This window comes from Propithecus coquereli, unplaced genomic scaffold (genome assembly GCF_000956105.1).
Source record: "Propithecus coquereli isolate 6110/MARCELLA unplaced genomic scaffold, Pcoq_1.0 Scaffold657, whole genome shotgun sequence".
Lineage (NCBI taxonomy): Eukaryota > Metazoa > Chordata > Mammalia > Primates > Indriidae > Propithecus > Propithecus coquereli.
The window spans coordinates 502,456-524,680 of record NW_012152585.1 but is presented as its reverse complement, the minus strand read 5'-3'; the positions used below and the strand labels follow the sequence as shown (position 1 = coordinate 524,680).

General features: G+C 38.0%; 1 protein-coding gene across 3 annotated transcripts in view; it reads left to right on the top strand.

Moving 5' to 3' along the window:
- The first annotated feature begins 13,613 nt into the window (after window positions 1-13,613).
- Window positions 13,614-22,225, top strand: part of EXOC2 (exocyst complex component 2) — a 156,617-nt gene continuing 148,005 nt past the window's right edge. For 2 of the 3 annotated variants that reach the window (XM_012660126.1, XM_012660124.1), the window contains exons 1-3: window positions 13,614-13,773; window positions 18,011-18,187; window positions 20,814-20,940. In XM_012660126.1, coding sequence (XP_012515580.1) covers window positions 13,656-13,773; window positions 18,011-18,187; window positions 20,814-20,940 — 422 coding nt within the window. In that variant the 5' untranslated portion in view covers window positions 13,614-13,655. Of the gene's footprint in view, window positions 13,774-18,010; window positions 18,188-20,813; window positions 20,941-22,225 lie in introns of those variants that run through there. The other variant, XM_012660125.1, reaches the window with a different exon arrangement.

The following is a 22,225-nucleotide window of genomic DNA, read 5'->3' as shown; positions in this document are numbered from 1 at the left end:
AAATTCAGCCAACCTGGAATTTTTTTTTAAAGCTTATGATCTTTTCAAAACTGAAACAGACCCTGAGTTAATTGGGTGGAAAGTTTGCACCCTCGCTGACTTACGCAGGGCGTGTATTTTGTTGAGCCTTTCTTCCTTTGCAAAAATTATGTTAAAACATCATTGGTGAAATAGTTGGATAGTTCATCTTTTTGTTTATAGGCTTTATTAATTTTTTTCATGCTGCTTAAGATTCCAACAAGATTATTTTCAACTCCTTTTTGGGCAAAAGAATTATAACTAAATAAAAATATCTTCAAATACTGAAACAATTGCGTTAGTATTTCATTATAAAATGCTACTGTGTAAAGTGGGAAATTTCTCCTTTTAAAAGAGATAAAAACATTTTCTGATAGGGCTTTTCTTAATTTAGAGAGCTCAGTATATCTGAAAGATGTAAAGTATTTACTTAGCATTTGTGTACATTACATATTCTTTGTTAAGCTGTGTGTGTTTCCTCAAAGGATATAATAAGTAATATATAAGAGTACATAGTTTTAGACTCATCATCTACAAAGTTTGAATTGGTTATTTATTAGGTTCGTTTTCACATGTATCATATTCACATAAGGAGTCAAGGATATATAGGCATACCCTGGAAATACTGTGGGTTTAGTTCCAGACCACCACAATAAAGCAAATATTGCAGTAAAGCCAGTCACACAAATATTTTGGTTTCCCAGTACATGTGAAAGTTATGGTTGCACTATACTGCAGTCTGTTGAATGGAGAATAGCATTATGGTTAACAAAAATGTACACATTCTCATTTAAAAATATTGCCAGAGAATGCTAATGATCATTGGAGCCCTCAGTGAGTGTTGGTGGAGGGTCTTGCCTCACTGGAGATGAATGCTGACTGATCAGGGTTGCTGTGGCATTTCTTAAAATAAGGCAGTAGTGACGTTTGCTGCATCAGTTGACTCTTCCTTTTTGAAAGATTTCTCTGTAGCATGGGATGTTGTGAGTATTTTACTCACAGTAGAAACTTATTTTGAAATGGAGTCAATCCTCTCAAACTCTACCTCTGCTTTATCAACCAAGTTTATATAACATGCTAAATTCTTTGTTGTAGCTTCAACAGTGTTCATAACATCTTCACCAAGAGTAGATTCCATCTCAAGAAACCGCTTTCTTTGCTCATCCCTAAGAAGCAACTCCTCATCTGTTCAAGTTTGATCATGAGATTGTAGCAATTCAGTCACATCTTCAGGCTCCACTTCTAATTCTACTTCTCTTGCTATTTCTACCACTTCTGCAGCTACTTCCTCCACTGAAGTCTTGAACTCCTCAAAGTCTTCCATGAGGGTTGAAAATCAACTTCCAAAACCCTGTTAATGTTGATATTTTGACTTCCCGTGAATTGTGAATGTCGTCGATGGTATCTAGAATATTCAATCCTTTGCCCATATCAGAGGAATCACTATGGAAGCTATACCCATATGAAATGTATTTCTGAAGCAGTAAGATTTAAAAGTCTAAATTACTCCTTGATCCATGGGCTGCAGAATAGATGTTATGTTAGCAGGTGTCAAAACGACATTATTTCATTGTGTATTTCCATCAGAGTTCTTGGGTAACCAGGTGCATTGTTAATGAACGGTGATATTTTGAAAGAAATCTTTTTTCTGAGCAGTGGGTTTCAGTAGTGGGAGTAAAATATTCAGTAAACATGTTGTAAACAGATGTGCTGTCCTCCAGGCTTTTTTTTTTTTTTTTTTTTTCTTTTTTAGAGCACAGGAAGAGGAGATTTAGCATAATTCTTAAGGGCCCTATGATTTTCAGAATGGCAAATGAACATTGACTTCACCTTAAAGTTACCAGCTGTATTAACCCCTAATAAGAGAGTCAGCCTGTCTTTTGAAGCTTTGAAGCCCAGCATTGCCTTTTCTCTAGCTATGAAAGTTCTAGATGGCACCTTCTTCCAATAGAGGCCTGTTTTGTCTACATTGAAAATCTTTTGTGTAGTGTAGCCAGCCACCTTCATTAATGATCTTAGATCTTTTGGATAACGTGCTACAGCTTCTACATCAGCACTTGCTATTTCACCTTGCACTTTTATGTTATAGAAACAGCTTCTTTCCATAAACTTTCTGATTCATCCTCTGCTGCCTTTGACCATTTCTTCTGCAGCTTCCTCACCTCTCTCAGCCTTCACAGAATTGAAGAGAGTTAGAGCCTTGTTCTGGATTAGGCACTGGCTTAAGGGAATGTCGTGGTTGGTTTGATCACCCATCCAGATCACTCAAACTTTCTCCATATTAGCAATAAGGCTGTTTTGCTTTCTTATCATTCTTACGTTCTCTGGAGTAACACTTTTAATTCTTTCAGGAGCTTTTCCTTTGCATTCACAGTTTGGCTAACTGTTTGGCACAAGAGGCCTATCTGGACATTTGACATGCCTTTCTCAGTGAGCTCAGTTATTTCCAGCTTTTGATTTAAAGTGAGAGATGTGTGACTCTTCCTTAGGATTATTAATTGGCCTAATTTTAGTATTGTTTGTTGTGTGTCAGGGAATAGGGAGGTCCGAAGAGCAGGTGAGAGATGGGAATGGCAGGTGGGTGGGGCAGTCAGCACCCGTTACTGACCAAGTTCCCTGTCTTACAACTATCTTATATGGGCGTGGTTTGTGGTGCCCCAACACAATTACAATAGTGACATCAAAGATCCCTGATCACAGATCACTATAACAGAAATAATAATAATAATGAAAAAATTTGAGACAATGCAAGAGTTAACAAACTGTGACATAGGGATGTGAAGCGAGCATATGCTGTTGGAAAAATGGTGTCAATAGACTTGTTGGACACAAGGTTGCCAAAAACCTTCAGTTTGTAAAAACTGTAATATCTGTGAAGTCCAATAAAACAAAGAGCAATAAAAGGAGATACTCTGTAGTCAAATTTAGGTTGATGAAGATGTTACTGATGGGTAATTTTTGGATAAACTAGGTTTCCATTTTTTGCCCCCCCAATATTCCATTGCTCCACTTAGAAAATAATTCTTAATTTCATTATTTTGAGAAAAAAGATTTATAGATGTACCAAAGGATGGTACAGTGAAGAACAATCTCAGGTTGAAAAGTAGTTCATTTTCTTTTATATCAAATTTTAGTTTAGTTTTTTAATGGCATGTGCAGTAAGATAAGCCATTAACTTGAAAACCTTTATGTTTGCATTCCCAGTAAATTCTCATAACTACATTTTTATCAGTAATGAATTTCCTACTAGATTTGGTGATAAAACACTTAAACATGTTAATTTATTTTGTTTTGCTGACTTTTAAATTCCATCTGTGGTGTCGTGGAACACACAGACATTGCACCTCCCACGCAAGTCACTCGAACTCTCTGGCTTGATCTCTTTCAGTTTGAATAGGTTCTGACTTAATACTGTTAAAGTTATAACATGGCAAGATTAAACAGTTGTTTTCAAAAGGATTTTAAATGTAGCCTTTTAAAATTATTAATGCATAACCACTTTGGTGTTATTGTTTAAGCTTTGTGGAACTATTTACTAACTTCTGAGTTACATACAAAAATGTATGCATATTTCGTTTGGTGAATATTTTCAAAGTGTTTTGTGAAGGTTTTTTAAAAAGCTATTTTTTGGTTCATTTTATAAATCTTTTGCTCTCACCAGCATTTTTGTAGACTTTATATGCGAGATAAATATGGAAAATGCGTGCCTTACCACACTGAGGAAATTATAAGATCTGTAGGTTTTGTTTCTGTGATATAACACAAAATGCCTTATTGTGTTTGTTTTAGGCATCTCTTCCAAATTTATTGCTTTTGTTTTTAATTAAATGAGAATTTTCAAGCTATAGTACAAGAATTTTTACCTGTTGTGTCCTTTCTCCTCTTCCTCTTTCTCCCAGTCATCTGTCTCTAGTTCTGTTTCTTCCTTTTTATATATTTAATAAAATGAGGGAAAATGAAAAATCTTATGGTTTGTTTTGGAACATAAGTAATTGTGAAGTTTCATCTTGGCGAATTATTACTATGGTTTACTTTTAGTAATTCATTAACAAAGATTATCTGTCAAAAGTTTTATAGCTTAGTTTTTGTAGTATAACTTTTGAAAAGAAGAGGAATAATTTATTCCTCTAATTAGATTATTCACTAATCTGTAGATATATTGCTTATGATGGTAAAGAAAAATCAGTAGGCCATGCAATTGTCTTAACTGAGAATCTAATAATGATAGAGTAGAAACATTTTATAATACATATAGAAATTTTACAATGAATAACATGCCTTTATTATTGTTTAGTTTAATTGTGAAAAGCTAGGGCGTGCCACTTTCTATAGTCATAACAATAGTTACTGAATTTAAAAACTTTGTTCTATAGGACTATCCTAGAAATGAGAACTAAAAGGTGCCTGAGAGATGATTTCATTCAGCCTCCTTGTTTACAGATGGAAAACAGTTTCAGGGAGGAGGCTCTAAGTAAACAAGCATTTTTATTTGTCAATGCCAGACCAGATTTAGATGTCAGGTTCCAAACTATTCATAAATGTTAAGTTTTTGAGCTTGTTCTGTCAAGGCCTAATTCAGAGACTTACAGCTTGGACATGCTTTTTTGTTCATTAAAATAAATTCAGAGTACCATGTGACTATATTACTTAAAGAGGTAAAATTTAAATTAAAAAAGATCTAAAACTTTGTTGAAGGGCATTGTCATATTGTCCTTGTGTGAAGCTGTCCCCCTTTGTTCTTGCAGGTAGAAAGGAATTTATTTATTTCTAACAAAATGATAATTTTTTGAAAACCAAGTCTCACATTAAAAAAGTCAAGACAACAAGTTAATGAGACAGGTTAATTATCCAAATTTTTTTCCCTGCAGTGTTATGGTACCTTTGGGGCAAAATGGTGTCTATTTATTAAAGCAGTTGTGGGAACTTTGTGTTGAAATATGTCTTTGCTTCCCCATAAGTTTTTATTAATATGTATTACCATCCTAAATTTTATGTTACCAATTTATAATAGTTTTCATGCACATTCTCAAAATAAGCTTTCTACTCTTATCTGCATGTAGAAGCATGTCTAAAGAGCTAACAGTGGTCTGTTCCATATAATTTTATGTAAATTTAACTATTAAATCACCTAGGGTGTCTAGTTAATATCAGTTTATTTATTGCTCATTTGTACATTTTGCAAACGTCAGATGTGAAAATAAATATTTATCTTTTGATTTTGACTAACAGTGGGCCTTATCTACTGATAAGCAGGAGAATGTTCATGTGGTGTATTTGTGCTTTATTTCAAAATATTATCAGAGCATTATATTTGATAACTTTTTGTTTTGATATAACTTCAGACTTATAGAAAACTTTCAAGAATAGTAAAAGTAACTCCTGTAAACCTCTCGCTTTTTCATTTTGGTCAGTAACAAATCCTGTAAACCCTTCAGCCAGACCCACCAATCATTTACTTTTTGCCCTGTTTGCTTTATCATTCTGTCCATCTGTCTGTGTATTTTTTGAACCCTTTGAAAATAAGGTGCAACATCATTCCTTTACTGCTAAATAATTCAGTGTGTAGTTATGCAGAAGAAGGGCATTCTCTTGTATTACCACAGTACAGTTATCAAAACTAGAAGATTTAACATTAATACCATGCTGTCTAATCCAAAGTTCAAATACAGATGGTGACAATTTTTCTAAATATGTACATTCTAGAAACATTTTTTTCTGTTCTAGAATCCATCCAGTATCGTATATTACATTTAGTTGTAAGAGTCCTTTAACATAGAATAGTTCTAAGGCCTTTTTAAAATTTTTCTTGATCTTGCTATTTTCAAAGAGTACAGGCTAATTATTTTACAGAATGTCTCTTAATTTAGTTTTGTCTGATGATTCTTGCGGGGAACGTGGCCAGTGTTCCCTGCAAAAAACCGGGTCCCTCTGGTAGAGTTGCAAGGGATAAGAAAATAATAGAGAGAAATGGAAAATGGAAGAAATGAAAGAATACAGTGAGACAAAGATATAGTTTTATAAGTTTATAAAGATTATAGGCAAAGCGGGAGCTCAGGGGGCTCAGACCTCTCCGTTGGTCTCAAAAAGCCCCGAATGAGGTCTTACATGGTAACTTATAGGAAATAGTGAACAATTGTCAGGGGTAACAGATTTACATAACAACAGGTAGTTCCTCTCAGGTTAACAGATTTTCAAAAGGCTTTTACAGAAGGCTTCTACAGATTCTTTAACTAATTCTGTTTACGTGAGCAAATGGTTACAAAGTCTTTCAAAGGTTAATTTCTAAATTCTAAGGTAAGTTTATCATTTAAACAGAGGGGTTAAACAGAGATATGTAAGCTCCATGTTTATTAGGTTATTGTGAATGGAGACAGGTAGTCTAGAGTGGTTTAAACAAAAGCTTTGCTTTTGGCCATTCGGGAAGCTGTCGTTTCCGGGAAGCTGTTTGTTCTGGAGGGCACTCCATCGTCAGCTCTCAGCCTATAGTTTTTAACAGATTCACTTGTGCTTTACAAAGCAAATCCAATTCTTTTAGGTCTGAGAAACGCGGCGCCTCGTGGGATACAGCCGCTACTGCCTTTCAGAGACGCACTTCCGAGTGTAACAGCATTCGAAATGCAAACCAACACGTTCCCATGTTCTTTCAGGGCAAAGCTCTGTAAAACTCTTAAGACAAATTCTGTCCCAAAACACGTTTAATACTAATTCATGGAGCAACAGATTCTTACTATTTTTGACAGCAGCTTCACAGACATGATGTTAGATCCTTCTCTGTGTATCATATCAAGAAACACGTACATATTTGTTTTAACACTGGTGACTTTCGATTTGTTCATTTGGTTAAGGTGATGTCTGTCAGGTATTTTCTTTATAAAATTACTGTTTTCCCCTTTGTAGTTAATTACCTGCAGGGAGATGCTTTGAGACTGTGTTAGTATTCTATTTTTTAAATCAGACACTCACTAGTTTTAGGACCCATTGATAATTTCTACTGGTATAATTATTTCTGTATATATTAGTTGACATTCTATACTAAGGGAGAGCTTTTTCTCCCTCATAGATTTGTTCATTGACTTATTAGGATAGACTCCCTTTTTTCAAGTAAGTATATTACAATCTATTACTATCGTTAATTTTTTGGTGCTCAGATTGTCTCGGATGTGGACAGTGGAGGCCCCTCCAGCCTGGCCCCCGTACCCTTCTGACGTGCACCCCGCTTCTTTGAGTCCTTCCTTCCTGGGGCAGCAGTGTTTCAGGCTTACCTTGTCTTTGCCCTGCCTCAGCCCTAGAACCAGCTGGAGTCAGGTCAGCCAAGGATTTCAGTGATGCTCTTTCTGCCTTTGTGGCTTCCTCCTCTCCAGGATTTTGTTCCTCTCTCTCGCGGCTCAGTTGGCCCCAGGCTCCACCCTCTGACTCCTCAGGCCAGAGACTGGCTTTCTGACTGCACAGCTGCTCTGTGCCCGGGCCTGGGGCGTTCTCGCAGATGAACCGAGTGCTCCCTGCTGAGGGAATGATTTTGAAGTCCTAAAGTGTCGTAACTTTTACATTCCTCTATAAACTTACGATTTGAAGGATTTTTTTTAAAACAGCTTTATTCACATACCATACAGTTCGCTCATTTAAAGCATACAATTCAGGGTTTTTCAGTATATTCACATAGTTGTGCAGCCATCACCCCAGCTTTAGAGCTTTCATCATGACAGAAAGATCCGTACTCATTACCAGTTTCTGCATTTCCTCCCAACCTCCGCTCCACTTGCCTCAGCCCTTGGAAACCACTAATCTGCTTTCTCTTCGTAGATTTGCCTATTCCAGACATTTAGATGTGAATGGAATTATACAGTACGTGGTCCCTTCTGACTGGCTCTTTCATTTAGCATAATGTTTTCAAGGTTCATTGTGTGGCATGTGTCAGTTCAGTGCTTCATCCTTTTTTAATGCCAAGTAATTTTCCATTTTATGGATATATCACATTTTATTTATCATTCATCAGTTGATGGACTGTTGGGTTGGTTCCACTTTTTGGTTATTACTAAAACTGCTATGAACATTCATGGACAAGTTTTATGTGGACATATATTTTCATTTCTCTTGGGTGTATTCCTAGGTGTGGAATTGATGGATCATATAGTAACTCTATGTTTAACCTTTTAAGGAACTGCCAAACTGTTTCCCAAAGTAGTTGCACCTTTTGCATTCCCACCAGCAATGTATAAGGTTCCAATTTTTCCATATCCTTGCCAACACATTACTATTTGCCTTTTTGATTATAGCCAGCCTAGTGGGCATGAAGTGGTATCTCATTGTGGTTTTGATTTGCATGTCCTTGAGGGTCAATAATATTTGGCATCTTTTCATGTACCTTTTTTCCATTTCTATAACTTCTTTGGAGAAATGTCTATTCAAATCCTTTGCCCATTTTTACTTTGGGTTATTTGTTTTTACTATTGAGTTACTGAGTTATAAAAGTTCATTATATATTCTGAATTCAGGTGTCTCACATATGATTCACAAATATTTTCTCCTATTCTGTGGTTTATCTTTTTACTTTCTAAGTGGTAGCCTTTGAAGCACAAAAGTTTTAAATTTTGATCAAGTGCAATTATGTTTTTTCTTTTGTTACTGTGCTTTTAGTGGTGTATTTATGAAAGGTTTGCCTAACCAAGATTAGACAGATTTACTCCTATGTCTTCGAAGAGTTTTAAAGTTTTAGCTTCCATGCTTAGATTAATTTTTGTGAGTGGTACAAGGAGGAGATTCAGCACCAATCTTTTGCATGTGAATGTTGAGTTGTCCTGGCACCATTTGTTGAAAAGTTATTTTTTTCTATTGTTCAAAAATCTATTGACTTTGCGGGTCATTAAAATAAATGGGTTTATTTCTGGACTCTCGGTTCTGTGCTGTTGATCTGTATGTCTGTCCTTATGCCATGGCCATGCTTTCTTCATTATGTAGCTTAGTAGTAAATTTTGAAATTGGGAAGGGTGAATCCTCCAACTTTGTTTCTCTTTCTCAAGATTATTCTAGCTATTCTGAATCCTTCTCATTTCCATAGAATTTTAGGAATAGCTTGTTGATTTCTACAAAAAGCCAGCTGGAAATTTGATAGGTATTGCATTGAATCTGTAAATCAACGTGATAGTAGAGCCATCTTAGCAATATTTAAGTCTTCCTATCCATGTCTATCCATTTATTGGGTCCTCTGTAATTTCTTTCAACACTGTTTTGTAGTTTTCAAAATATAACTTTTGGACTTCCTTTGTAAAATTTAATCTTAAGTATTTTGTTTTGATGCTGTAGTATTCACTTGTCTTTTATTCATGACTTTTTTTGCACGTCTATCCCGATCCCAATCCTTTTCCCATGCCCCCTCCCCATCCATTCCTCTACACCTGACTGTCACTTGTCCTCTTTATCCTATTTTGATTCCAGTGTTCCTCTGGCACCATGAAACATTCGGAAAGCATCTGTCTGACTTCTCTGTGTGGTGTGCTTATTGTGTGTCACATACCGTACAACAGGTGCTGGGAATATAGAATTGATTAAACAACTGATCAAAGAGGAAACACAAACACAATCTCAAAAATTTAACACAGGGAATATTAAAATTATGTAGTGGAAGCTTAATAGAAGGAGGGATCAGGGAGATTTCCTAGGGAAGGTAACACTTAAGCTTGATTTGAAATATTAGCAAAGATTTAACAAACTTGGGAAGACTTTGTATTTTGTGGAAAGAGGGTAAACGATACCATGATGAACAGTACTTGGCAGATTCATAAGAGGTGAACGGGCTTGTGAGGTGAGTGTCAGGTGAGTGAGTGGAGTGGCGGAGATGAAGTAGGAAATGCGGAAGAGTCTAGTTTTGACAGATTTTGAGCATGACGCTAAGGCGTCTGTGAGCACTGGAGACCACAGAGCCGTGGATGTCATAAAAAACTTTTTTAAAAAGCAGGGATGATATTGATGAGATCTATGTTTTGGAGGGCTAACTCCAGTGTTTGCTGAGGGTGGATTGCGGCGAGGAGATAATAGAGCGGCATAACCAGGTAGAAGTCTGTTGCAGTCCAGGGGGAGAAGAGGAAGGTCTTAACTGGCAGAGTAACAGTAGAGTGGAGGGGAGTAGTTGACTCTGATTCTGACAGAAAGATTCCCATTGTGTGATTCGGGGCTGCCTCAGGGAAGCGGAGGAACTCAGGATAACTTTTGAGTTGTCTCATTGGGTTCATTGGATGGGTGATAATGTCTTTCTGGACCTTCTGTTTTGCCATTGTGTTTGTGTTAAATAATGATGTAGGCATGATGAATTAAACAATTGCCCAGGTGATTGAATTCCATCTCCAGCCCCTCTCCCGAGGAGGTTGGTTTGATAGAGCTTTGCTCAAGCTCCTGCCCTCTAATCACTTGGTCTTGCTGGCATGGCCAGCCCTGATTCTGGGTCATCCTGTTGGCCTAACCTCAGGTATGATCTGGAGACTCATGAATTACAAAGACACTCCTGTTACTGGGGAATTTCCAAGGATTTAAGAGTCTCTTTCCTAGAAACCAGGGATAGAGGCCAATCTGATACTTAATTATAGGATATACTCGAGACTAATTTAGCTCTCTCCTGCGATCTACCTCCACGTTTCCAGATTGTTCATCTCATCTGACATTTCCTGATAGTCGGTTTTAGACATCAGCTGTCAGTCTCCTATTATGGAGATAAAAAGTGATCATTCTCCTTTTCACCCCCCTCTTCTGCTCCCCAAACACATACCCGCCTTTCATGGCCTTATTACAACTTTGGTTCAACCAATGGTCAGTTCCTACTTTATTAGGACCATATAAATCTTGTTTCTTTTGACTTTTTGAAAGTTTCAAGAGCTTCTATTCTGGCATCCAGTTCTTTCAGGGATAAAAACTTTCTCTCTCTGCACATATTGATTTGGGATCAAAGTTTGTAAGACTGTTGAAGTTTTTTTTCTGTTACTTGCTGTATTTCCTAGGGCCGCCGTGCCAAAGTACCCCAGACTGCGTGGCTTAAACCACAGAAACTTATTTCTCATGATTCTGGAAGCTGGAAGTGTGAGATCAAGGCGTCAGCAGGCTGGTATCTTTTGAGGGCCAGGAGGGAAGGATCTATTCCAGCTCTTTCTCTCCGGCTTGTAGGTGGCCGTCTTCCCTCTGGGGCTGTTTGTGTCCAAATACCTCTCCTGATAAGGACACCGGTCAGGTTAGGGCCCACCCATATGGTCTCATTTTACCTTTATTACCTCTTTAAAGCCCTGTCTCCAAATAGAGTCACATTCCAAGGTCCTGGGGCTGAGGACTTCGACATATGAAATTTGGCAGCTGGAGAGGGGCAGGGCATAACTCAACCCATATAATACCTGCAATATCTGTTTTAATTCTGGATTTTTTCTTGTTTATCTGTCTTCCATCTCTGTCTTACACATTTTTTTTTTTTTTTGACTCTTTTTGGCTGTCCAGTGTTGGGGCTCAGAAAATGATACTCTAATACGGTTTTTAACATGCGGAACTAAAGAAGCAGCCCCGAGGTCTCTCCAACGTCCCCCCCGCTCCTGTCTCTCCCAAAGCACAGGACGCGGCTGCTTTCCGAAGTCTCCTTACCATCTAGAAACTGGACCTATCAAAGAGGAACACTGTTGCCTTTGATCTTCTCCCTGAAATTTCATTAACCAGAGAAGATTAAAACTCATATCACAAAGCAAGAGACTGAAAATCAAGCTTCACAGCTGGAGCCCGTATGAACTTTGTCCAAACAGTTGTCTGTTTTCAGATCCCATCCAGTTTCCAAAGAGGATTACTATTATCTGAGCAAAGGGCCCATTTTTTTCCTCTTAAAAATTATTTACTACCCCTCAAAATGGCCACGTTTCCCCCATCCACCCTTCCCCTGAGGAAGGGTATATGAGCATCTGGACCTCACGGGGTCATTATTAGGTGATCATCCTTCTGCGAGGCCCCCACGCTTGTGCACGTGAAAGCAATTTATATGCCTTTTTCGCCTGTTGATCTGCCTCGGTTCATTTTCAGCCAGCCTTTAGGAAGGAGAAGGGAGCTTCCCCACGTGCTCCCCCACACCCTCCGCGGTTCCGGGTGGGGCTGTTAAGGGCTGATGTGGTTTCGTTTGTGTGTGGGCAGAGTTTGCCTCTAAGTAGCTTTTCCATCAGGTGGTGTGGGGGCAAGCAGCCCTTCCTTTTTTGGGGGACACTTGCCTGTCAGGATCTTTGGGCCTTTTTTCCCCAGGACTCTTCAGTTTCTCTGGAGGATAAGGTAGTTGTCCGACAGGGTGGTGTAGGCGGACAGTCCTGTGGGGGCAGGAGGGGGCGGAGGCCTGAGGGGCCCTGGGGCTTGCTGCCCAGGTTTACCCTGCCCCAGCCCCCCTACACCCCTGCTGTGCAAGGCTCTCTGAGGCCTGGTCCTCTTGTTTGGTTTCCTCAGAGATTAAACTTTTTTTTTGAGATGGAGTCTCACTCTGTCACCTGGGCTAGAGTGCTGTGGTGTCAGCCTCCCTCACAGCAACCTCAAACTCTTGGGCTCAAGCGATCCTCCCGCCTCAGCCTCCCGGAGTGCTAGGATGACAGGTGTGAGCCACCGCGCCAGGCCCAGAGACTAAGCTTCTGATCTCCCGCCTGACTGTTGAAGGTGGAGGTGGGGCCCAGGTGTCTAACTTCATGGTCTGTAAGGTTCTCACTGTTCTGCTCTGAGCCTCAGCCCTGCCTTCTGGGGCACCTGAAGCCCTGAGCACTTGGGCTCTGTAGGGTTTATTAGTGAGGTTTTGTTATTTATTGATTGCCTGCTATATGCTAGGTACTGTGCTTTCTAAGGACTATCCTACGTAATCTTTACAATAACCTTATGAAATGGGTTCTGTTGTTAGCAGTGTTTTACATACAAAAAGGCAGATATTTAGTACAGAATTAGTAAATTGCAGCACCAGTACCTGAACACAGGTCTATTGACCTTAGAAACTGCCCTTGTACCAACTCCACTATACTCACAACAGTGAGCGAATTCTTGCTGGTGCCTGTACACCTACATTCTAGGTTTTGTGGAAATGTCAATGTACTGCACTGATTGGAGCATATTAAAAAAAAGAGTTGCTATACTACATAAATATGAGGTGAGGTGAGATTCAGTACACCTATGGGAATATAAATGTATTTTAATTTTTCTGCATATAATTAATCAGAGTATCTTCCTTAAATAACTTGGGGAGTAGAATAGTAAAATATTAATAGTTCCTAGTATCTATTTAGGATTCAGCAGAGGTAGGCATGAAGCTAAATAGTGCCATTAGGTCCTATCTGCCACTATACAGAAAGTTTTTAGAACCAAGGGCTTAGTTTTCTGTTATTCTTTTATATTTCTCACAATACTAACTAGAGTATTAGTACTTAACACTTAGTAACTTAAGTAACTTAATGTTCAGCAGATGTTGGCTGATTGGCTAAATGACAGCTAAAAAATTCAGAACTATGTGTTTAAGCATACTTTTTATATTTAGGTACTGAAAGTCTAGCATTCTTATATTTTTTGTCCATGCTTATCTCAGCTGGCACTAATCCTTTTTTCCTTTCTTTTTTAGCAGGTTGCTTCTGTAACTGGATTACCAGTTCAGTCCAGGAAACACAATGTCTCGATTGCGGCAGCCCCCCCTTGTGACAGGTATCTCTCCAAATGAAGGAATACCGTGGACGAAGGTCACAATCAGAGGAGAAAACCTGGGCACTGGCCCCACTGACCTCATAGGTAAGGGAAGGACGCTGCCATGCACCCTGGCAAACGTACTTGTATGTTGGGCGCGTGAGACAGGATGTCTTACTTTGAAATAGTGAAGTCCCTTGTAAGACCTGTAGAAAAACGTAATTGTGATCACTACAGAACAAGCTGAAAAAAAATAAAGGAATTATTTGGTTTTCTGATTTTTTTATTTTATCGAATCTTATCTATATTGCTTTTTTTTTTTGGCGGGGGCGGGGAGCAAGGTCTCACTCTGTCACCCTGTGTAGAGTGCAGTAGCATCATCATAGCTCACAGCAACCTCACACTCCTAGGCTCAAGCCATCCCCCTGCCTCAGCCTCCAGAGTAGCTGGGACCATAGGCATGCCACCATGCCCAGCTAATTTTTCTTTTTTTTTTCTTTTTTTTTTATTTCAGCATATTATGGGGGTGCAGATGTTTAGGTTACGTATGTTGCCGTTGCCCCCCTCTCCCCCCAATTTTTCTATTTTTAGTAGAGACGGGGTCTTGCTCTTGCTCAGGCTGATCTTGAACTCCAGAGCTCAAGTGATCCTCCCATCTCAGCCTCCCAGAGTGCTGGGATTACAGGTGTGAGCCACCGCGCCCGGCCTGTATTGCCTTTTAAGTCCTTTGGAAAGTTTCCCGTGGCTGAGATTCACTCCGATTTCTCGGCTTCAATCCCTTAGATTGCCAAAACAGCCACCTCCGTGTTTTTGCTCTCTTTGGTTTTCCTTCCCTTATACAACTGCTCTTTCTCAAGTGTTCTGTGAATTGTGCTTCTCCTGCTCCTTAAAGCAAATCTAAACCCCATCTCCTGGTGAGCTGGGCGCCACTCGGCTCTTATCTTTGTGCCACTTGCTGGGCATAGATCCTCCCTGTGACCCGTGCATCCCATTTAAAGCAAGCCAGAGTTAGTTTTTAGGATCTGTTCGTGTTTTTTATCTCTTCTAGTAGAGTTTGAGCTCAAGGACATGGATGATAGAACAACACCATGTGTGCAGTTGGCACGGTGCATATATTTTTGGATGTTGGCTTGCATAGCGTGCTTCCCCCAGCTGCATGACTTGGGACCTTTGCTGCTGGCCTGTTCTTGAGGCATTCATGTCTGCCAGTGCCTCTCAGCCCTGGCTTGTCTGCATCTCTCCTGGACTTTAAAAATACATTTTCTGGCCTGCTTAGTCTTAGTCTCTGAAGATGGAGCCTACACATTGTTTTCTAAAATACAGATGGGCGTCCGGGACACCCAGGGTGGAGAACAAATTTTAATGTAATTTTATGGTCAGTTACGATTCTGTGCGTGTGAGCTCCCCTTGTGGGTACACAGACGCGCTCAGATGGGGAAGGGAAGAACCCGTGCGTGCCACCGAATGCGTAGTCCGGCTTCCCACATAAATTTATTCTGGACTCAGACATTGTCTTGACTCATTTCTGAACTGATGAGGGACCCATTGGTAAAGTGTTTGAGATTGTGAGTTAGAACTTGTTTTTCCTGAATTATAGCTGCTGGTTGATAGATTGGGTTTTGGCTGTCCAGAAAATCCTTTAAAAAAAGTGAATTGGATCTCAGAACTATGTTTAGTAACTGAGTTTTGCACTTCCCAGCTATTTCTTTTTGCTGGTGTTATTTAAGTACATCTCATTTTATATTGTTTTCTCTAACTATGGTTTTTGATTCTTTAGTAAACGTTGCTTAAATTTATTCTTGCAAATGTAGTCTTATATAATCCTATGTCTTGGTTTTTGACATAGCTCGTTCCAGATGTTTCTTTACCCAAGTGGAAAAATTCCCCAGAATTCATGGAAATCTACTATACAGGTGGAGGTTATGCCCAAAATTTTAACTGGCAGTTGTGAGCTCCCAGACGTGACAGTTACTAGTCTATGTAAATTTTAATCACATTTTAGCTTCAGGCAATACTATTCTTACTTGACTAAATATGTGTTACTTTTACCTTGCTAGTTCACCTTACAACCTGCCTCATGTATTGCCAAGAAACCATTTAAAAAAAAAACAAAAAAACAAAAACTTAATCTGCTAAATAATTTAAATGTTTTAAATTCAAATGTTACCTACATTAGCCAAGCAAAATATTATAAAAAGTACTTTACTTGAAATTCTACAAGTTATTTTTTAAAAAAGGTACTATTATTATTAATATACTTCATGAAGCAGATTTCTTAGTGTTAAGTAAATTAGCAAAAATATGCTAAAGAAATCAAGAAATAGGTGTTAATGATTTTATTTTCATGACATTCAAAATGATGTATTTGAATCTGTTTGGATTATTTGCTGATTATTAATTTTTTGGAGTAAAAATGCAGATAAGATACTAGACCAGAGGACTCTTGAAAACAGCTTTGACCAGATGAATAAACAATTATTCTGGGGTGGTTTGTGCTGACTTGTACCTTCATGGATATCGCTCATGTTTGCTCATGTGAACGTGTTTTTAAGACTTTGTGTCGATATATCGGAACTAGCTCCTACTCCTTGGTTTTAATCTTAGGATAGTTCTCTTGCAAGGAACTTATATTAGAAATGACTTCTTTCTTTTTAATGAAGATACTATTTGTATCTTTATATTATGCCCTAACATATAATTGTTGAGTTATTCTTTTTTCTGAAGTGAGTTTATATTTAAAATCGCAAGAATCTTTTTGATATTAAAAAATTTAAAAATACTAAATTGTGTATTGACCTGGAGTGATACCAAAATATCCGCCATCTGTGGTTAAGCAGATTACATATTAAAGCATTTATTTAAAAAATATCTAGACTGGTTTATGTATTCATAAAATTACTTGAGCAAATGTGCATTGAAGTGTCAGCAGTATTTCTCTTGGGAGGTGGCATTTGGAGAGCCTTTCAGTCTCTTAAATTGTTTAAATTTTTTATAGCAAAAATTGGTTATAAGAAAAGATATCAAAGATATTCCCCTTTTGAAAAAATAATTTTAAATTATGAATACATCTAAAAATGTGTTGTGCACATTAAAAAAATACCGATGGATGACTTAGTCCCAAAGGAATCTTTAAATGCTATTATTAACAAAGGTTGCATACATGAATAAATAATAGATGTTTTGGGGAAACCCCTAAAATTCATTATTTCAAGCAACATAAATGTATCTTAAACATGTAGTAGTTTTTACTCCTTTACGGTTAGTATAACAATCTTACTAAATAGTACTTCAAGTTGGAATAAAAGATGACTTGAATCTCTCCCTCCATCAAAAAAATCAGATTTGGCATTAGTCGAGGTGTTTGTGGTATCTGGAAAAAACATCGCACTTGCCAAGCTTGACTGCTGAGCAGTCTGCAAAGCCAAAGAGAAGAGAAAGTGTGAAGTGTCTGGGTCCATGCCACACACGTTCTAGTTTATTTTCTCCATAAAATATTTATGACGTTGGTCTTTGTTTTACAGAAATGGAAAATGCCAAGGAAATAAGTGAGAAGATTAGCTGGCCAGTGTGGCGGAATCCTGGTGTTCTGCCTGGGGGACATGCCTCACTCACTAGTGCCTCCCTGTTTGGTTATTGCCTAAATTTTAATTTACACGGCATGGGGGAGGTGACATGAGGTGACATTTTGGGAGTGTGGGTTTACTGTAAGAGCAGAATGTAGTGTAGTGACAGTTTCATTAGGAAGACACTAAGGCAGCGGGAACTACCATTCATAGGCGGATGGAAAAAGTGAGATGATCTGGTAATGCCTGGGAACGTTTCACTGTGTTTACCGTAGGCTGTGCCTGACATACACAAAGTGTAACTGAACACTAGAAAAAGTACCTGCAGATTACTTTCAGGAAGATGGATGAATACAGAATGTTTTTAGGGAATGATATGTAAATTTTATTAATACGCTTTAAAATTCTAACATTAATAACTTAGACTTCTAATAATAGCAGTCATTTCCCTTCCAATACCTCTAAAAGCAATTTAAGATTCTCATAGTCAAAGTAATCTGGAATGCCTACACATAATTATGTGGTCAGTTATTTTCTTATTCCACTGATGTTTCAATAAACTTAAATATGGTATAAAAGAAATCTTAAATATTAGAGAAAAAACATTAAAAAATGAATAAAGACAACAGTATATTTACAAATAATGTTGGGTATATTTACTAATAAATACAACTATTGAACAAGGAAATGTTATTTCTGGATTTTTAATGTAATATACATGTTTAAGGTCTTGTCGTTCTTACCTTTGAACTTTGTCGTGTGCATGCTTTCATTTCCAGGCCTGACGATTTGTGGACATAATTGCCTCCTGACGGCAGAATGGATGTCTGCGAGTAAAATAGTGTGTCGAGTGGGACAAGCGAAAAATGACAAAGGAGACATTATTGTCACAACCAAGTCAGGTGGCAAAGGAACCTCAACAGTCTCTTTCAAGCTACTCAAACCTGAAAAAATAGGTAAATCCTTTCATGACTTTATGCTAAAGAAGAAAGTAAAAATGAGTTTCTTTTAAAATGTACAACTGGTAGATTCATATGAAATTTACCTACTCTCCATCTCAGCTTAGATTCAGTTTACGTTTATTTCGACACGAGTGGGGCGTCGGTTAATACTTGCGTTACTGTCGAAAAGGCAGTTTGTTGAGCTCACAGTCAGGAAGATCTAAGGCTGACGATCGTAAGAGGACTGTCTTTCTAAGTTCTTAGTAAAATCTGTTCATGTAGCATTTCGATATAGCAGTTTTGGTTCTTTGATCTAGACTATAATGACATTGCTTTTAAACTGTTATACAATTAAGATTTGAGGTGAAATATCCTTTAATTTGGCCAATTTAGCAATAATATTATCTAAATAATGTTCCCTTTTCCTTCCTTTTCTCCGTCCTCCGAGGCTCGGGTGACATGTTGCCTGGCATAGATCTGCTTTTGGCCCTCCACGCTAGTGACAACCAGTCTTCCTCGAACCCCGCTGTGCTTTATGTTTCCCTGTTTTGTGCACTTACCCTCGCTCCCTTGTGTCTGCGACGTTAGAAACTCGGTCTGAGGGGCCACACTCTGAATTCTAAGCTGGGCTCTCACCACGACTAGCTGTGTGGTTTTACTGCCTCATTTCCTCGGGGGCGAAAGTGGAGTGATAACATTGCCTACTTCATAATATTGGATGAGTTAGAACAAAAAGTGCTTGGCATGGTCCCTTACACAGTAAATTAACAGTTTCTCATTATTTTCCTACAGCTATTTCTGTGCATGCCTGTCTCCCTACTAAAATGAGAGTACTGTCAGGTTCATCTTTGTGGTCCTATAATGTCTTGCACATGGTCAGAGCTTGATAAATAAATCTTGTGCCAGGTAGGACTGTCAATAGGCATAATTAAACCCGGGCAGTACTTCTCTTTATATAAAAAAAGTAAATAATTTTGCAAATTGCTTTTTTTTTTTTTTATCTCAGAGCATAGAGCCTTTCTATAGCATTATTCTCTACAAATTCCTAGAATTTTTTTCAATAAATAAAAATTTAAGGGAAAATTCAAAGTGGAATTTATTTATATATATATATGCTTACATATGTACATATATAAATATAATATTTTCATTTTTATTCTTTTTTATTTAATATCGTCAAAAACTGAACTGTGAAATGAAAGCAGGAAGTTGTACAGTTTTCTGGAGGAAATTAAACATTTTGATAAAATTTAATATCTTCTTATAACATGTTTATACAGCAGGTAAAGAAAACTTCTGTGAATATAGTAATTTGATTCTAAAATACCCAGCCCAGGACCTAGCACATCGTAGGCTCAGTAGAGGTTTATTGAAGTGAACTCACATGCGTCTGGACTGGAGCACAGCTTTTGACAAAGGCCCCTGGTACGCGCTGGCAGAACCGTGGGTGCTGAGAGAATCGGGGGGTCACAGAGGATTGTGCAGCAGGGTTGCCTGGTATTCAGTTAGCCGCCTTCCAGGAAGCCTTCCCAAGCTCCCCCACAGAGGTGGGCACACCTCCTCTGTGCTCCCTGGCACTTGGCCCCTGTCCTGTAGCAGCCAGGGTCCTGGAGGTGGTAGCTGGTAAGTCCCGTGCCGAGCTGAATGATAAAGAGCTCAGTCACATAAAGGAAGATGCTATTTTTAGAGATCGTCTTGTACTTCTGGTCCACACTCAGTCAGTTTTCCCTGAATTACCTAGTCATTTCCATTACTCAAGCCATGCATTCCTTGAAAGGTATTTGACTGATTTAATTGTTGGATACTTTGTTGAACTTACGAAATTGATTTCAACATAATATGGAAAAAACCTGCTATTTCTACTATCTAGAACATTTCTTACATTAATAGTAGTAAAAAGAATAAGAACTAGCAAGGGGTATGTTATTTTGTATAACTATTCATGAAAATATGTCAGTGTTTGTAGAGGAAAAGAAAATGAAATGTATTTCTTAAGAATTTCCAAGAACCATTTAAAAAATATTTGGTTTTCATCTGTACTGTAATATCTTAGGTAGCATATGGAACCCAGAAGAAGAAACTCAAATTATTAAATATAAAATCATATATGCAAAATGATTTTTCAGCAGTAATCATAAACAAGATGACTTCCAGTGAACTAATTTTTAATTCAAATGTTTTGTGCTTAGGTATTTCCCAGCCAAAAGTTTACACAATTTTGTAATATTCTCTTAAATAAACAGATATTATAGGTCATATCATTGCATCTTATATGCTAACTTTCTAAATTTGTTTTACCAATTTAATCAATTATATTTACCCATGTATATGTAATTGTTGTTATTTATTATTTGTAAAATACATTTGTTTTAGCAGGACTTTTTCTCAGAGGCTTAATTTGTCTTCTTTATTGAATAACATACAGTGTTATTTTTGTCTTTTTATAGATTCTTAGTGTTTTAAAAATTAAGCCACTAGTCATTAAAAAGAAATTCTGATCCGTTATGCCCTCAAATCTCTTAAAAATTGTCTAACAGGCATTTTGTATTAGGTCTTTAAGAAGCAAAGCAAAATGGCAAGACCGAGACGGTGCCTAAGGGGGTTTTCATCTTACTGAGGCCGTGCTCCTCGTTGTTTGTAGGCATTTTGGACCAGTCTGCTGTGTGGGTCGATGAAATGAATTATTACGATATGCGTACCGACAGGAATAAAGGAATTCCTCCCTTGTCCCTGCGTCCTGCTAATCCTCTTGGCATTGAGATTGAAAAGTGAGTACCGTCTTGCCTTCTGTTTTATTTTTCAGTTGCCAAAAAGTTTTATGTACGTACAGTAAAGGGACTCAAAATCCAGAAACGTCCCAGGAAGTACGACTGAAGACACCTCAGTTGTTTGGAGAGGGTGTTATTTCTGAAGCCTGGTCAGTCAGCTTTGCTGTAGGTGAATGTTGCAATCAGTTAAAACTTTTCGCAAAAGCTGCTTACCTCTTTAGTTTTTTGAGTTTGCATTTTGTGGGAAAAAAAAGTCTTGAAATATTAATAACTAATGCTTTTAATGATTTGAGCATTAATATGTTACATGGAGTTAGTAGTTTTAATATTCAGGTGGTACATGAAGTCAAAATAGAATTTATAATCTATTGCTTGATTTTTCTAGAAATATTTTAGAATAATTAGGTTCAATCTGGTCTTTAATTTTGTTTATAACTCCTGCGCATAATCCTTACTTAGTCCAGAAATGTTTAGCTTTAATCATTGAAATTGATGCCAGGTAAATGATACCTTATATCCCAATCTGGAGTTTTGGATTTTTAATCCCTAGTATAGTGTTTTAGTAACTTTTACAATTAGTACTTTCATACTTAAACTATTTATCTAACATATTAATTATGCCTATAATTTATTTTCTGGCCTTAGGGATTGATTCTGCTTATAGAGTTATGTACTGAGTGCTGCTCCGTAAGCACTTGCTGAAGGCGATAAATTAATTCTACTAATATTTTAATCATAGTTTTATTTTAGGCTTTTCTACGAATGGGGAAAATTCTCCACTAGTCTTTATATATATGATCTTCAAGTACAGGCTTGAAGATCATTAGTAATTCAGTTAGCGTGTTACCGTTCCACCTACTGCAGTTTACTGCTGGCTGAGAGGGAGGTCGCCCACTTGTCTTGAGAAGGTATCATGTGTTGAAAAAGTCCTGGGGCTTAGCAGCTTTTCGTGAACTTGGCTGTCCTAGGTAACATCTTTGAAGCGCCTTGGCACTATGAATCACTGTAGAGATGTTTTAAGGATTTGGGTGCCTTATAAATTAGGAGTTTAGAGACCAAGAAAGTCCAGAAGAGAATGGTAATAGCTAGGTATTTGTTAGAGCACAGCTCAAGCATGAACAGGCTTTGCAGTTGACAGTAAACCTCTAACCCTCAGTACCCCTGAGCTGCTTCCCAAGGCCGCCACAGAAGTGTGGAGCAGGAGGGCGCCTTGGACTGTTCTTCCAAGAGCCAAGAGCCAGTTTTGTGCACGGGCAAAAGGAGCGTGGGGCTATTGTGTGCATTT